The following is a 17,932-nucleotide window of genomic DNA, read 5'->3' on the forward strand; positions in this document are numbered from 1 at the left end:
GAGAGAGAGAGAGAGAGAGGCAGAAACAGGCGAGGGAGAAGCAAGCTCCATGTGGGGAGCCTGATGCAGGATGCGGGAACCGATCGGGGACTCCAGGATCACGCCAGGAGCCAAAGGCAGATGCTTAACTGCTAAGCCACCCAGGCGTCCTTTGAATTTGGAATGCCATCTAAGATTCAGGCTCTAAATATTTCTTCTAGTTTAATCAAAAAATTTTTAAGTTTAACAAATCCTATCCAGCAGTTTTAAACAGGATGGTTGGATCCAAATAACCTAGCTCAAATTATTGGAAAGTAGATGTTTGTAAATTTTAGGAGCTTTTACTTCAGAAACTCTATTTCCATATGATTTCTGGGCAAATTATCTCTCTAAACCTCCGTTTTCAATAAATAAATAAATAAATAAATAAATCAACCAACCAACCAACCAACCAACCTCCGTTTTCTTATCTATGTAATAGTTTAAGACACCATCCATCAAAAAGGATTTCATAGATGATGGGAACAACATAACCACAGTGCCTAACCACTCAATAAATGCTATTATCACGTTACTTATTCCATGTCTACCCTATTTGTAGATAAAAACACTGAATTAGGCAGAGGGAAACATACAACTTTGCACCTGACAACGCACTACGGGAACCCTCCCCCTCTACAAACCCAGCAGTCTAGCGTAGGCGGTTAGCTACAAATTCACCCACCACCCATTTCCTGCTGGTCCATTTCCATTTCCTTCATAAGATTATCATTTTCAAGGCAGTGGGGATGACCAAAAAAGTAAACACATGGCTTGGCATATTTTTGCTTTAGTGAGGCTGTGCTAAGTATTCACAAACCATACATTAAATAATCTGGTGCCTAAATAAGCCAATATTCCAACTCCATGAAAAAATAAAAATACACACCAGAAAAAGACAGAAGATCAAATAGCAAAACACATGGGGGGGGTGTCCTATCTCAGAGGGTGATTTTTATTGGAATTTTTCTTCTCTAATATTTTTGGTATTTTCACTAGGAAGCACATTTGTTACCACATTTATAAATATCATTCACATATATTTATAAATTATGTTTACCATAAATCTTTATACTTAAGTTAAATTTTAAGCAAAAATTTTTTGAAAAAAATTTTTTTTTAAATTTTTATTTATTTATGATAGTCACACACAGAGAGAGAGAGAGAGAGAGAGAGAGAGAGGCAGAGACACAGGCAGAGGGAGAAGAAGGCTCCATGCACAGGGAGCCCGATGTGGGATTCGATCCTGGGTCTCCAGGATCGCGCCCTGGGCCAAAGGCAGGCGCCAAACCGCTGCGCCACCCAGGGATCCCCTGAAAAATTTTTTATGAAATGAGGAAAATATAGTTTAAGTTATTTAGGTGAAAACAGAGAATCCAAAGCTGTACTTACAGTAAAATCCAAATTACATAAACAAGGCATTATGTAAAAGGTTAGGAAAATATCTCCTCAAATGCTAACCATGGTTACTTTTTAGGGTATAGGATTGATGTTTATTTATGTATACTTTTCTTATGTGTTCTGTACTCCCCCCCCCCTTTTTTTAAGATTTTATTTATTTATTCGTGAGAGAGAGAGAGAGAGAGAGAGAGGAGAGAGGCAGAGACAGAGGCAGAGGGAGAAGCAGGCTCCCTGCAGGGAGCCCTATGCAGGACCGGTTCCTAGGACTCAGGGATCATGACCTGAACCAAAGGCAGATGCTCAACTGCTGAGCCACCCAGGTGTCCTGTGTTCTGTGTTTCCTATTACAAATATGCATTACTTTTAGGGCACCTGGGTGGCTCAGTTAGTTAAGCATCCGACTTCGGCTCTGTCATAATTTCAGGGTCCTGGGATCCAGCCCTGAATCCTTGGGCTCCCTGCTCAGCAGGGAGTCTGCTTCTCCCTCTCCCTTTTCCCCTCCCCCTGCTCAAGCTCTCTCTCTTAAATAAATAAATAAAATCTTTTAAAAAAACCCATAAGCCCAAATGTGCATTATTTTTAAAACTAGGAAGAAAGCTAAAATACTACACAAAAAATCTTGTTACAGACTGTATCACCCAATTAATTTTTATCATGCAGGAATTCTGTTTTCCCATTAAGATACTTTCCTATATACAGACATCTCCAACATCCTGGTATTTGTTCAATGGCTAAATTTAACCCTTTACAACTAAAGAGAGGTTTACAAACAACTACAGGATTGAATTTCTGTTTATCTAAATTGTAAGGCCATTTTGTTTTTCAAAGACCTCCTGTTTCTACTCTTAACCCAGTTTGAGGGAGGATTATGGTAAACTCTAAGGGCCAGAGGTGGGCCCTTCTACTGGAGAAAACCAAATGGCAGATCTGAAAAGCAGAGTTTAGAAACCAAAAACAATCAAATGCGATTGGCAAGAGTTCATGCTGTTTAACTTTTTCTCACCATATATTTCTCTTTCTGCTCTTTGCTCAGCCCAGAATTCCTTTTCTTCCTGAGTTCAGCCACCTTTTCCTTATACCGCAGCTGCCTCTCTGTTGGTGCCTAAAAGGCAATAAGAGGACACTGAGAAGCTAGCTAGAAAATGCATTATGTCAGTAAATTTCAAAATGAAAGTAACAACACAAAACCCAACACAATATGGGCAGGGAAAAAAATGCCACATGTGTTACAGTCACTCTGTAAATACTATGATGATTTTAAAATTTGAAATTGGGTTCCAGACCACCATAGTTACTGTCAGTTTAATATGGGTTCAGGAATATACTTATTTTAGTAGTAAACCAAACAAAACATAAATTAAGGAGGGAAGCCTCCACCAAAGCAACAGGAATAAAATAAAGATCATTTCAATTCAAAAGCATTTCTTGAATGTTTGCTGTTTTCCAAGACACTGATACAAAAATGAATAAAACTTTTAAACTGAGTAACACGAGAACCCCAGACAGACAAAAAAAAGAATCGTAGCTACCACTCATGGGAGTGCTTATTACCTGCCAAGTACTGGGGATAGGTATTTGTTAGATGACTACCCTACCAGGTAGGTAGTATTCACTCCTTGCTATTAACAAGGAAATACTATTTAGGGAGATTAGCTGACCTACCCGAGATCACACAGCTAGCATAACAGAATCACAGTATTCAAATCCAGATTTGTTTGGCTCCAAACCCAAACTTCTCCCTCCTCACCAGGCTTCCTCTGCTATCCACCTATAATCTAACCACAAAAACAGACATCCATATGATGAGCTATGTATATACAATATGTGACAAGTGCTAAGCCAGCACCCTGAGAACCTTAAAATGGAATACATAAGGAAAAAGTCCCCGGTGGCAGGAGATCTTGGAAATTCCTACAACAGCTGAGAGATGCTCAAGGCCTTGAAGGATAAACACAATCTCTTCTTGGCACAGAGTTAGGCAGAAAGACAGCAAGAGCAAAGACCAAAGGCATTCATGAAGGAACAAGGAATTAAGCATAATCAATAAGCAGGATGTTCAGAGAAGCAGAAAGATTAGGGCAAAGCAGCATCTTGGAATCCAAGGCAAGAGAGAAGTAGAAGAAAAATGAGACCATCAACAAGAGTCAAATGCTAATAAGCACAAGTCACTGGTGACCTCGGAAACATGCCAGCACAGTGAGGGAGTTTGAAAGTAACAAACGGTTAAAAAGGAGATGCAACATGAGGACATGGAGCAGCAAGTGTAATCTCTAAAATAATCAGGACTATCTGCAATTACTATTATTTTCATAAACAACATGAGCCCTTCATTTATGAAGCAAAAGTGTTTGTCTCATGAAATTTTACTATCTGGAAAGCAAATATGCTTCTGAACGTACAACTGAGTATGAGTCACTTAGAACTACCATGGGGAACAAGAGGCATGGTTAGACCTAATGCCCGTTCCCAGGCAGAGGAGATCCAAGACTTGGCTCTCAGACTGTGAGCGGCCAGAGCTTTAACAAGGCCCATACCTGGTGCCTGGTTGCATGCCTGTTGTTGTCATCTTGCCTGTGGGACAGCATCCTTTCTTCTATCTGCTTATCCCGGCTCTGTGCTCTCACCTGCAACCATCAACAATGTCAATAAATCCACCTGCTTCTAAGACTAAGTTTACTTAAAAGCATAAGAATACAATGGTAATCCCTTGAATTTATGTTGTGCTTCTACTTTCAAAGGGTCTTTGAGTTTATCACCATCTCTACAAAAATAGGTTAAGCAGGCTTCATGGTCTGCTTTCTCAGCCATTAACTGAGAATTAGAGAAGTGAAATCATCACAGCTACACGGTGGTAAGGCGAAGATTTTAATGAAGTCTGATTACTGAGCCCGGACCCTTCCACCACACAATGGAGAAGAAACAAGAAACCTAAGGAAGCGCAAGAAGAGGTGCAAAGAAAAGGTTGGAAAGCTGGGGGTCAAGGCCATGGGGAAACTCAACTCTGCAGTTCTGTGATCTTAACACCAATCACAGTTGTCCAACAGCTTCCACTTCACCTTCCAGAAATGAGGGCTCACATCCAACCAGCTGTTGCACTTCACACAAAAACTTAGCACAGTCAAACCACCACCACTGGCGTTTTCCCACAAATCTGCTCCTTCCAAATATTCCCTCTATCGACAGATAGCAACACTTTTTAAACCACCATCGAGTCAAAAACTTAAAGATCAACCTTCCTGCTGCTTCTCCCCCCATCAAATCCATCAGCAAGTCTATCAGGCTGGCCCCCTCCAAAACATATCCTAAATCCGATCAATTCTTACTATTTCCAATGATACAGCACCTAGTCCCGGCCACCAGCTACTGCCTGAGCTTCAGAGCAGCCTTCTAATAAGTCGACTGCGTCCACTCCTACCCTCTCCAGTCCATTTTCCACAGGCAAACAAGCTGTGATTTTAAAAAGCATTTATGAAATGATATTACATCTTTGCTAAAGCCCTCCAAGTGCTTCCCACAGCCATCACAATAAAGACATACTCCTCGTGTCAAGGCCTAAAGGTCCTTCAGGATCTGGATCCTGCTTCTTCATTTCTGATCATGCTCCAGCCACACTGGCCTACTCCTACTTGTGGCCCCTCAAACTCCACATAGGGTTGATCCCCACCTCACAGCCTTTGTGCTTGCTCGTCCTTCCACCTACATCTCACCTCCTTGATCTTCACACAACAGTCTCTTTTCCATCAGCCATGACTCAGGTCCAATGCCAACTCCTCTGCAAGGTTCTTCCTTAACAACCTGAACAAAAGCAGTGCCGTACTCCCGTCACTCCCAAAACAGCCGTATCTCTATATCTTTAGTATTTTGTTCCTCACACATTTATCACTACATGAAATTCTTCTTTATTCATTTGTATGTGTTTTGCCTCCCCCAATGAGAAAGTTAGCTCATTGAACACAGTCTTTTCTCAGTCAGAAAATCCTCAGATACCTGGCACAAGTGTGCAGTCACGGCAATCTGTAACTGAATAAAAATGGTAATGCTCTTGATTGCAATCGTTTACCGGGAAACTCAAGGGTAATCAAGTATATGCAAGTACTTTAAAACTACAAAGCTTTCAATAAATGCAAGGAATTAGTCTAATTTTTCCATTTGGAATTCTAAACATAATAAAAATATGTATCTTTCAGAAATTCCATGGATCCTCCAAGTTCCAGTAGTAGAGATGGATTATGCAGAGCCTGATTTCTCTTGCGAGGAAGAAAAAAACTGAGGAAAAATTCAAGAAATGCTTTCCTTCTTTTTCCAGAATTTTCTTTCTCAAACTGAAATTTTTATTTTTCTTTTTAAAAAATAAATTGCTTAAAGTAACTTGTTCACATTGCCGCAAGCCAACAATTTAAAAAGTTGTACCTTAGGAAAACTTCTATGTGAAACCATCCACAGTATCAGATCAGGATATTTAAAGACAAGAGGCAGAGGATAGCTCTCAAAAAAGAGACCACAGTTCTTTTCAGAGAAAGACCTAGTGCTTTGCTGGCTTCTGATGCAGATGTTTTGGTCTCAAGCTAATGGGAAGACCTACCACTTGCTCTTACACAGAGCAGAAGAAATAATGACTCTCCTTACATAAGAGATTTGGACTGAAGAAAAATAAGAGTGTCTTCAACCTTATAATCCATGTAAGAATTCAAAGTATACGTACTTTGTTAAAAGACTATAGAAGACATAAAGTTATTTCCCATCGTGTGGTCTAGCTATTGAATAAGAGAACTAATTCCTGAATCAGAAAGAACTAATATTAGCTAGGGATTCTAATTTTTCTTAGGATAAAACTGGCTCAGACAGGAATAAATCTGTGACCTTGGCGTTGTCAGAAAATAACAGCCACAAGAACAACAGTTAATACTTTGATGTAATGAGCTTGGATAACCTGTCCAAATACTACCCACGCAATCCATTTAATTAAGAACGTTTTCAACTCTTGCTTCTCCATTATTAGTTCCATTCCTGGTAGCTGCAACCCACACAGAACATATAAAACAGGATCTCAGACTCTCCTAAATCTATTACCCTCAAATCCCAAAGGTTATTTAGGACTATATTTCTCAAGACTTAAAACAAGAACTAGCCAAGAGTAGATGTGATTGAGGGTAACAAAAAGGAAAAGTATTCTGTAGAAACAGAGAGAAAGGAAAATAATTATGAAAAAATTTAAAGAGCAAAATGTCTTCACAGATTCATGAGAAGAGAATCTAATGCATAAATATTGAGATCACATATTTACGCAAATTATTTCCTAATGGAATAGGTCTCTGGCTGTCATCGAAGTCAACTTTCAATGGAAAATATCAATGCACTACAAGATGATATTCCAAGTATTCCATATATAATCTCCCTATTTCCTTCAAGCATTCATTACATACTATAATTCTTTTATCTGTTTGACTGTTTTTTAAAAAAACAACTGTACTTTTGTTTCCTCCACTAGAATGTAAGAAAAAGGACCCTGCCTATTTTGTTCACATTGGATCCCCAGTGTTTAGTAGAGTACCTGACAAACCTTAAGTAAGCACTCACTGGATAACTATATGTCAAGTAATGAATACAATTACCTTGCATTCATCAGCTGAGAGGTTATGATAGAGCGGACATCCTGAGATGGAGAAATGTCTCTCATGCTTTCCTGTAAGATGTCCTGTTAAAAGAAGGGAAAACTTAATCTCAAGATAAAAGATGTAAGCTCATAAAGTGATAGTTCTCTGTACGCCAATTGTGTTACCTTCCAAATATATTATTTTTATCCAATATATGGCTGATCATAGATTGAATCTACCAAAAGTAAGTGAAGTCAGGGCCATAACTTGCAACCACAATAAATTCTTTTCTTCCGGGCAGCCCCAGTGGCTCAGCAGTTTAGCGCTGCCTTCAGCCCAGGGCCTGATCCTGGAGACCCGAGATTGAGTCCCATGTCAGACTCCTTGCATGGAGCCTGCTTCTCCCTCTGCCTGTGACTCTGCCTCTCTCTCTCTCTCCCCCTCTGCCTGTGTCTCTGCCTCTATCTTTCATTAATAAATAAATAAAATCCTAAAAAAAAGTTATTTTCTTCCACAGAATGGATCTGGCAATCTTTGAATATACTTGTAATATGTTCAATATACTAGTAGTAGTTCCTTCTGTTCTTCTGATAATGTATTTCTCAAATTCCAAAAAATTGTAAAGCCATACATTTATTAAAAAAGGAGCAAAAACATTTTCTTTTGGTGATATTTAACTTTTCTATGCTAAATTATCAAGTTACATTGATATTAAGTGTTGCTTCCTTTCTATTATGCAATGATATCAAACCTGAATTGAGCATTTTGCAATAATCCAAAAGAAACTTATGGAAAATGAAGAAGAAAATGGACTCTTCTATTATGGAAATAAACATATTTTGGCAATTTGACCTAGATTAAATATATTCATTTTTTTGGAAGGGGGCTGATTCTGTTTTAAAGACTTAGGCTTCCAAAACAATAAATAAATAAATAAAAGACTGAGGCTTCTTCTTCTGTAATCAGATTTTAAAACAGGCAGTTAGTCTTTACAATAGCCAAACTACAAAAGTAATTCAAGTGTCCATCCATAGATAAATGGATAAAGAAGACGTGTTCTACATATATATGTATATATGTATACACAGACACACACAGACACACACAGACACACACAGACACACACAGACACACACACACACAGGAACATTACTCAGCCATAAAAAAGAATGAGATCTTGCCATTTATGATATGGACAGACCTAGAGGGTATTATGCTAAGTGAAATATGTTAGAGAAAGACAAATACCATAGGAGTTCATCCATATGGGGAATATAAGAAACAAAACAAAGGAATAAACCAGACTCTTAAATACAGAGAACTGGTGGCTGCCAAAGGGGTTAGGGGGTGAGGGGGTGGGGCGGCGGGAAGAGGTAAAATAGATTTAAAGGGGCTCAAGAGTACACTTATCTTGATAAGCTCTGGGTAATATATAGAATTGCTGAATCATTATATTGTACACCTAAAACTAAACACTGAAATAAATAGGAAGTTACCACAAGGTACTCTTATGAGAGGACATTAATAGTAATAATATAGAAAGCTCATTTTATCTAAGGGATATACCTCTTCACTTTTCTATTTTTCATGTGGTTTTGGGAAACACAGAGGGAACTGAACATTATTTCCTTTTTATAAGTCTCTTTAACCAGAGGGTTTACAAAACCTCTGGGTAATGAAGACAGCGGGATTTAAAAAATCATACGGGATTTTAAAAATCATACATGATTTAGAGTAAGCTTTATTTTTATTTTTATTTTTTTTTATTTATGACAGTCACACAGAGAGAGAGAGAGAGAGGCAGAGACACAGGCAGAGGGAGAAGCAGGCTCCATGCACCGGGAGCCCGATGTGGGATTCGATCCCGGGTCTCCAGGATCGCACCCTGGGCCAAAGGCAGGCGCCAAACCGCTGCGCCACCCAGGGATCCCTAGAGTAAGCTTTAAATAATGAAAATAATTCACATATTGGGGGAGAAAGGAATCAATACATGATATGTAGATTGCCATTTCTCCAGGACTATATTATTAAAAATGTGATTTTTGGAGATCCATTCAATTTATCTTGCAAAGAAAAAACTACCCTCAGTGATCCAACATCATGTATAAAATGTAAAGTGTCAATGTTATAGAAACCCTTCTTTCTATAGATATTTCTTAGACATACTTCCATAGATATTTCTAAAATATTATGTATCTATAACTTCTGGGTAAATTATTCAAGTCACGTCTTATTTTAGAATATATGAACTAAAACCAATTTAATGTGTCTATATTAAAAGTGTTAAAAAGGGACAGTTAATTTATTGATCTAGCAATTCTACTGCTATAAATTTATTCCTACAGGTTTTCTAGCAAGATACTAAAATACATACATATAATGCTTCCATTACAGTATTACTCAAAATAGATAAAATGAGAAATAATCTAAATGTCAATCCATACTGGACAATTTAAAAAATTTATAAACTATGGGATGCTTGGGTGGCTCAGTGGTTTAGTGCCTGCTTCCGGCCCAGGGCGTGATCCTGGAGACCCAGGATCTAGTCCCACATCGGGTTTTCTGCATGGAGCCTGCTTCTCCCTCTGCCTGGGTCTCTACCTTTCTCTCTCTCTCTCTCTCTCTCTTGTTCTCTCTCTCTCTCTCTCTCTCATGAATAAATAAAATCTTTATTAAAAAATAAAAATAAAAAATTTATAAACTATCAATGTAATGAATTCTCTGTATTCTTTAAACAGATGGAACCCTAAGTAAAGTATCTTTTTTTTTTTTTTAAGATTTTATTTATTCATGAGAGACAAAGAGAAAGAGAGAGAGAGAGAGAGAGAGAGAGAGAGAGGTGGAGACACAGGTAGAGGGAGAAGCAAGCTCCATGCAAGGAGCCTGATGTCAGACTCAATCCCGGGACTCTGGATTACGCCCTGAGCTGAAGGCAGACGCTCAACTGCTGAGCCACTCAGGCATCCCAGTAAAGTAAAATATCTAAGATGCGAAACCAACCATTATATTTTCCCTTTAGTGATAACACAAAAGAAATATATATATATATGTGTGTGTGTATAAATGTGTTACACACACATGCACACTTGCTAGAACCATTCATAAAAAACCCCCAAAAATAGTTTTATATCTGGCGATATGAATAAAGGAAAACTTTTACTTATGCACTTCAAGGCTCCCTGTAGGGTTTTCAGTTTTCACAGGCACAGAATACTTTTACACCAAAATTATTTTAAAAAATTAATGACATTATTTTGCTGAACATAAAGAGTGGAACAGGATCAAAGACAATTTCAGCAATGTATTTTTTTTTAAATTCAGTAATCTCTATGCCCAACAACATGGGGCTTGAATTCATGATCCTAAGATTGAGTTGCATGCTCCAAGCCAGCCAGGCACCCATTATCAAAAAATAATTTTGGAAGTTCAGGTTCATATGTTTCAAACTTTGCCAGTATATTAATACGAGAAGTCAAAGTAAGCTTTCCTCTGATGCAACAGATTTATATTTATCCTTTCATCTACTCCACCAAGGAGGTTAAGGACTGAGCATAAATAACATACTGTCAGGTCCAACACAGACCTCATCTCCTCCTATCCATTCTGGTTGCTCTGTCCTAGCCGTATTGGCCCGTAAGTGTGCTTCAAACTGCTTAAGCATTCTCGTGTCCCATACCCTTACCACCTGTTTGTGTGTGTATGGTTTGTATATATGCACAATACCTTACCCTCTGAGCACTCCCTTGTTTTTTTTCAAGGAAATATCTCTAGCTGACGTATTATGTATCTACCTGTCTTGCCTTTCCCAATTAGACTATAAGCTCCATGACAGTAGGAACTTTGTTTGACATGTTCACAGCTACACCCCCAGAAACTAAAACGGGTCTGGTATGTGGCAAACAGAGTACATAAAAGTAACAATTTAGGGAAGCATGGATAGTGACTAGCAGAGCTTGAGTCTCTTTCCTTGCCATATGAAAAGTAGATCCCCTTACCATCTTAAAGTACATTACCTAGCTCTTAAATACTAATGTTTATATGATGATGTCTATTCTTAGTTTTTCATCATTTATCCAAGGATACTGATTTAGGCCTGAAACAATTATTTTCTTTGAGTGATGACTGGTGTGATGGTTTAGGGGAACTTATTATACTCTATGCATTCTTAGGAGTTGAAATTATCTGAGAAAGTGGTGCGAAGACCAGGAAAAGATCCAGATAAATTAAATGCTAGAGAAAACATACTGTGGGCCTGCAAAGCAACAGCTTACTCTGCTCTTTTTTCTGAACCTGATGGCCAGGTTGAAAAGTTCACAGATTTGAGAAGCAGACTCAGTGGAGAAAAGCCTATAATGTCAATCAGTGCCTTCCAACTCTAGACAAAAACTTAAGCCCAACACTTGGAATGAAGCTCACTTAAGGAGCGTTAATAAGGTTTAAACCATCATAAGAATCTGTCAGTAAAAGGTAAAGGTCATTAAAAAAGACACTGAGATACTCATTTATCTGAGAAGAGATACTTGTCTGGTTTATATTTATCAAATATAGAAGACCTACAACCACCAAAGTCACAAAAGACCAGGGTCTCATCTGTGCCCTTTTAGTTTCATGGCTGTGCAAGAAGAAATCTGTTTTTCTCATTTCCTTATCAGCTCTAACCATACAACCAATATTCTGCATTAGCTTATACTCCTCATTAATCTCAAACTATGTACCACACAACAAGCCATTTTGAAGATAACTGGTCTTCGGTTTTATTTTTGCAGGAAAGAGGAGGAAATTTTCACAGGGAGCTTTCAATAAACTGGTGGGTGCATCCCACTTAATGTCCTTGCAACCAGATCTATTCTTATTGACAACAGACCAAGAAGCAAAAATACTTCTTGTTTGAGTGGGCAACCCAGTGATATTCTGAGCACCACTGAAGAACCTAAAGAGCTAGATCACAAGAGAAGACGAAACATTTCTTCATGATCCTAATTTCAGAGGGCAAAAACCATAGAACACAGGTGTCAGAAAGCTGGTCACACTCACCTAGGGAGTTACAGCCTGGAGTAGGACACTTCATATTGAAATTGTAGCTTTCATGGAAGCGACGGCGCTTGGGACGATGAGAGAGATCACTGCCCGAGTCCTTCAGGGACATGTCCTTGGCAATGCTCTCATCATGAGACACGTTGGGGCTGGAGATGTCTATGTCAGACTCAGAAGAAGGGGCATTTCCAGTTGGAGTTCGAGGTGGAGACTCATCATGATCAGCTGTATTTTTAGTTTCTAAAGCAAAGCAATTGGGAGAGCTCATAAATGGGGTTCATTTAGAGGTTTACTATTCAGAAGAGTTTATGGCTATCATTTAACCAGTGACTTTTAACCACTTATCTGCTATAAAGCTACTAGGAAAATGAAACTAACATCATTCCTTTGTGCTACTTTACATCCTAAGTAAAATCCAGTTTTGGGGGTTTATCTAATATATTTCACTTATCTGTGCTTCTCATAAGCCCCCCATCACAGGTAATCAAAACTGGATGGAAGTAAATTTTTCTTTAAAATGACTATCCAACTATCCTTCCAGGAGACACACAGGATGGAAGAGAAATGAAAACAGGTATCTTCCTTGATGAGTGACTTGGTGTGAGTGTGAACGAACCTGACTCTCGAGCTAGCGTGTCAGTAATCTAACAATTCGGATTGTAAATCATGGGTTGTAAAACAAATGCCTACACATGCTGGGCAAGGCCAAATAGAGAACCGACTGTCCACCTTAAGGAGACAACTACTTTTCCACTCCAGTAATCAATGCTGTGAATGGCCACCACACGTTCCCAGAGTTTCCAGTTTTTAAAAGAAACTAGTAACCCAGGTTTTTATGTTTTGATGTGAAATTCCCTATTTTCAAATGTTGGCAACAAACTTCTAAAAATGTAAACACTGAAGCACCTAATTGGCACAGTGGCTTAAGCGTCCAACTCTTGGTTTTGGCTCAAGTCATGATCTTGGGAGTCCTGAGATCAAGCCCCACCTTGGGCTCCGTTCAACATGAATCTGTGGGTACCTCTCCCTCTCCTTCTGCCCCCCACCATCTGTCTCTAAAATAAATAAATAAATCTTAAAAAAAAAAAAAAGGTAAACGTTGTGCAAGCAAACCAACAGAGCATATTGGCAGGCTAGATGCTCCTCAGTCTGTAATTGCTGCTCTAAGGCCTAATTTGGGCTGGTCAATCACAATCTCAACAGCTCACCATCCCCCATTACCAAAGATCACTCCTCCTCAAAAAACAGAGATAAGTGGACTGACAAGCATGATTTTAAGAAAATCTGGTTCAAACTTTCTTCATCTATAGGTAAGAGGGCTCCAGTTCCTTTTGCCTATTATGGGTCCAATCTAATAATTTAATTACTCTAGTCTTCAAGAGTACTCTAATACAAAACTATCCTCAGTGAGATATTCAAGAAAGCAATCAGGTAAACAGCATTTACCTAGCTAATTTGGTCAGTATAAAGCATCTATCTGCAGCGGCCCCAAGCCTTCCTTAAGAGAAAATTGACCAGATCTCTGTAATTGACCAAATCATCCCATACTCACTCACCTCTATCTGAAAAGTCAACCACTTGCTCTGTTTCTGAGCCAGACGAACGAGTCTGACGAAGGGGGTATTTTTTCGGAGTCACTGGGGTAGGCTGTTGCTGACTACGGGTCACTCTTCTGGTAGAATAAGCAGGCTCCTCAGTGCCAAAAGATTGCAAATTTCGAACAGGACTGGAATCTGATCCCCAATTTTAAGAGATAATAAAACAATTAGAGAAGAAGGAAATTTGGGTTTTATTATCCATATGATTTATTAGCATGTATACCCTCCTCTTTATGCTTCAGAAAATCTGACAAATAGGTAAAATACCTATTTTATTAAATAAAATATAAGCTAAAGAGCCAAGATCAGGTATAGAGATACAAAACAGTATAGAATAGGGACGCCTGGGTGGCTCAGTGGTTGAGCGTCTGCCTTTGGCTCAGGGCGTGATCCCAGAATCTGTTATGGAGTTCCACATTGAGCTCCTTGCAGGGAGCCTGCTTCTCCCTCTGCCTGTGTTTCTGCCCCCTTCTCTCTCTTTCTGCGTCTCTCATGAATAAATAAAAATTATTTTTTAAAAAATATATAGTATAGAATAGTTTGGCTTCTGGAATCAAGACTGACTCTCATTCAATTCCACTCCACCATACCAACTAGCTATAGCATTTTGGGCAAGTTCATCTCTTCAAGCCTTTGTCCTGATCTATAAAAAAGGCAAAATACTAGTTGCACATTCCTCACACATTTACCATGAGAAGTGAGATATTTCATACATATAAAGCATTTAACGGGACTTCTGGTACCTAGATCTAGCGCTTTCTAAATATTAGCTGTATCCTCTCTTCCCTTATTCCAATCCACTAAAACAGATATTCTACTACTAAAGATATAACAATATGCAAATATTTCCTTTTCTTAGGGATCGCTTAGGTTGTTTTCTTCCTGATTACCCTCTTGGATACTCTGAAGCAAAGTCATAATAGATTTATGAAGAGTGAGGCAAGAACATAGCTTTTGGGATTCTTTGAGATAACAAAACCTATTCTGAAGCATCCAGCATCCTTTTTACATCTCTAATTTGATGACACTTAAAAAAGAACTAGAAAAAGATTCAAAGCTGAAATTAAAGCATATTTTAAATGACAAAAGATCTTAAAGTGATAGGTAAATTTTACAGTTCTCCAAAGAAGAAAACTGAAATTTTCAAACTTTTGGGTTAAAAAAAAGTTACTACACAGCTAGGTTAGGCTCAATTCATAAGAATCTACATTTTGCTTTTGAGAAGGCCACCTTACATAGACTACATTGTGAACAATATCCCTAGAAGTTGTGCAACTCCACAGTTATGAAGTACAACTAGGAAGAGACCCAGGACCCAGGTATTTCCTAGCTGTTTTTAATATTTACAACTTTCAGATGCCCAGGGATGATCAATTATGCTTTGTAAGAATATTATGTCTCTTCCCTTGCATAAACTGCTCCCTCTGCCTACAATAACATTTTCCCATCTTTCAACTGTGAGTTCCTACTAGATTCTTTAGGATTTCCGGGCAGCCCTGGTGGCTCAGCGGTTTAGCGCCACCTTCAGCCAAAGATCCCGGAGACCTGGGATCGAGTCCTGCGTCAGGCTCCCTGCAAGGAGCCTGCTTCTCCCTCTGCCTCTCTGTCTCTCTGTCTCTCTGTCTCTCTGTCTCTCCCTCTCTCTCCGTCTCTATGAATTTTTTTAAAAAAATATTTAAATTCTTTAGGATTTCCACCTTGGACATCTGCCCCAAGTTGTCTGCTTCTTGGAGGCAGTTGTTGAGCTTCCTAGATACTCTATGCAAACCTCTCAGAGCTCTTACCACAATGCATGACCACGATCAGCTGAAACATCTAAATCTTGCACTGAACTGTATGTGAGCACCTTAAGGGCAAGAATTATGATTTTTTTCTATCATGGCATTCCAGTACAGCATCATATCTGAATTACAGCAGTCATGTATCAAAATTCTCACTATGCTAAAAAAAAAATAAAAACTTTCAAACTGAGAATCCAGAGACGACAGCTACATTTCAGCTGAAATGTTAAACTCAAAAATAAAGTTAAGAACAGTTGTTGAGAATATTCCCATTTTCTTGCTTAAAAAACTGTTTTTCTCTCCTTTTGCAATGTGTTCATAAAGCAATAACCAAATTGGCACTACTTATGTGCTTGAAGCATATTACAAATTTTCCCCCTTAATTTGTTATCACCTATTGATCATCAGCTTTGTGTATTAACTACAACCTTCCTTCCACCATAGGGAATCCCAGAGCAGAACCAGGAGGGATCAGGGGTACCCTCCAAATCTAAGCCCAGATGGCTAATTGCACTAGAGAACCTTCAAACTACCTTTCAACACAGAGATTCTCCATTCTTTACTACCAAAGCAAAATTCTAGGTATTTGCAACTGATAGTTTGGTATAACTAGTTATATCTACTAATTGTGTCTGGCTACATTACAGAAATAAATAAAGTTTTGGAAGTCTGAGAAGTATTGAACATCCTCCCAAAACAAGTTCAAGATACTATTTTAAATCCCTAAGTCTAAGCCATTCTAATAAAGAGATGGCATTCCCATTTTCATGCTGATGGAAAAGCTGTAGGGAAAAGTTAAACGACTTAAGACATACATGTGTCACACACCATTATATTATACATAGTTCCTTTGGATCTACAAATTGGACAATACCCCAAACAGAAACATTTTTAAAGACCTGATACTTCTGCAGTCATACACTCTGCATTTTACCAGATTCTGTCACCTACACCAAGCCAAGAGACCAGACCAGTTTCCATATTAACACAATAGTATAATGACCAGTGAGTTGGCTATGAGGCATGGTCAGGAAGAATGAATTCTTATACCTTGGGAACTCTGGCTCAGCCGGGCTGAGGAGCGGGTAACTCGGGCAGATCGCCGGGATGTGCCATCACTCTCTGAACTGTCTGTGTGCTCGAGATCTGTAGAAAAATCGGAATCTTCGGTTCCATCTGAACTACTGCCTGCATTCCTCTGTAACACCATAGATCCAGACATTAGCACAGAAGCATTTACTCTGTGGGTTTGTGTTAACACTGGAAATAAAATGAACCATGATACTGAAAATACTAAGGAAGGATTCAACTGCCAAACTCTCTTCTTAAGGCATTTAAAATGGAACAACCTACAAATAAAGCACCTTTATTAAATGAACGAAAGAGAATTAATTCTTACTTTATTAACACTAATTCTGTAATAAGTCCATTTATCAGTCAGTACTACAAACTGGAAATAAAAGTACCCGATTCAAAATGGTCTGGCTGACATAACTATGCACTTAAAGTCCATGGTGGTGAGAAATCAATGCTAGAGTCCTTTTAACTTTAGAGCAGCTTTGTTCAAAGTCTCCACAAACAGCCATCACATTATTTTAAACATCTACTAATTCAAAATATCATGGTCCACAACTCTGATACCAAGAGAACTTAAAGACTAAAATCCTTCTTCCTTATGTGGTCTAACTATGAAGTTTCTCCACATGAATACCAAAGTGCTTAAAAAAAAAAAAAAAAAAGGCAGCTTGCACATGAAGACTTGTAGATACTCAAAAACAGAGATATCATCTCTTTACTTAATAATTATTTGTCTATTATTAGCTTCCTGAACCATGATTAGCCATACAGTAACTTTTAACAGTTGAACATTAACACTATACCCTTTACCAAGCCAAAAAGGATAGAGAATTTGCTTAGAAAACCATACAAAACTTCAAACTACAAGCCCCTTATTTTCTATTCAAAACGCTTCGGGCCAGTTGTGTTTGAAATTCATAACTTTTTGGCTTTTTGGAAGAGAGATATTTTGCATATATCCCGCAAGTAACACCCCATCATCAAACACATTAGTATTTCTACAGCAGGACATATAAACAATCACACCCAATGAGACACACAAAAACTCTAAGTAGCCTCAGGATAGTTCAGGACAGATTCAGCCAACCAAGTAAGTTACTAAAAACACTTACATTTTCAAAAGCTCTTTGTGTTTGGAAACTGCAGAAAGGGGACTGTGGACCTATTCCAAGGCACCAATACTATTCCAGCATTTGGTGAGCCTTAACATAAATACCGTCTACCAATGTAGACCATTTAAGAAGATAAAAGGTACAAATACTTTATTTGAAAACCTCTGTGAAAAGAAATATTTCTGCAGAAATGAGCAAGAACACCACACAACTTTCCAAATATATCAAGGGTAACCTGCCCAGAAAGGAGCAGAGGCTCCAGAGTCACAGAAAATCCCTAGGATGAAGGGAGGAGTCTTAAAGGTCATCTAGTCCAA

General features: G+C 38.5%; 1 protein-coding gene across 2 annotated transcripts in view; it reads right to left on the reverse strand.

Annotated features, from left to right (window-relative positions):
• The window catches only part of KAT7 (lysine acetyltransferase 7), a 32,896-nt gene that overhangs the window by 13,614 nt on the left and 1,350 nt on the right, over positions 1 to 17,932 (reverse strand). The window contains exons 2-7 of one of the 2 annotated variants that reach the window (XM_041725842.1): positions 16,477 to 16,624; positions 13,604 to 13,780; positions 12,048 to 12,287; positions 7,032 to 7,114; positions 3,954 to 4,043; positions 2,423 to 2,521 (exon numbers count right to left, since the gene is read on the reverse strand). In XM_041725842.1, the coding sequence (XP_041581776.1) occupies positions 2,423 to 2,521; positions 3,954 to 4,043; positions 7,032 to 7,114; positions 12,048 to 12,287; positions 13,604 to 13,780; positions 16,477 to 16,624 (837 nt within the window). The remainder of the gene's footprint in view (positions 1 to 2,422; positions 2,522 to 3,953; positions 4,044 to 7,031; positions 7,115 to 12,047; positions 12,288 to 13,603; positions 13,781 to 16,476; positions 16,625 to 17,932) is intronic. The other variant, XM_041725843.1, reaches the window with a different exon arrangement.

This window comes from Vulpes lagopus, chromosome 12 (genome assembly GCF_018345385.1).
Source record: "Vulpes lagopus strain Blue_001 chromosome 12, ASM1834538v1, whole genome shotgun sequence".
Lineage (NCBI taxonomy): Eukaryota > Metazoa > Chordata > Mammalia > Carnivora > Canidae > Vulpes > Vulpes lagopus.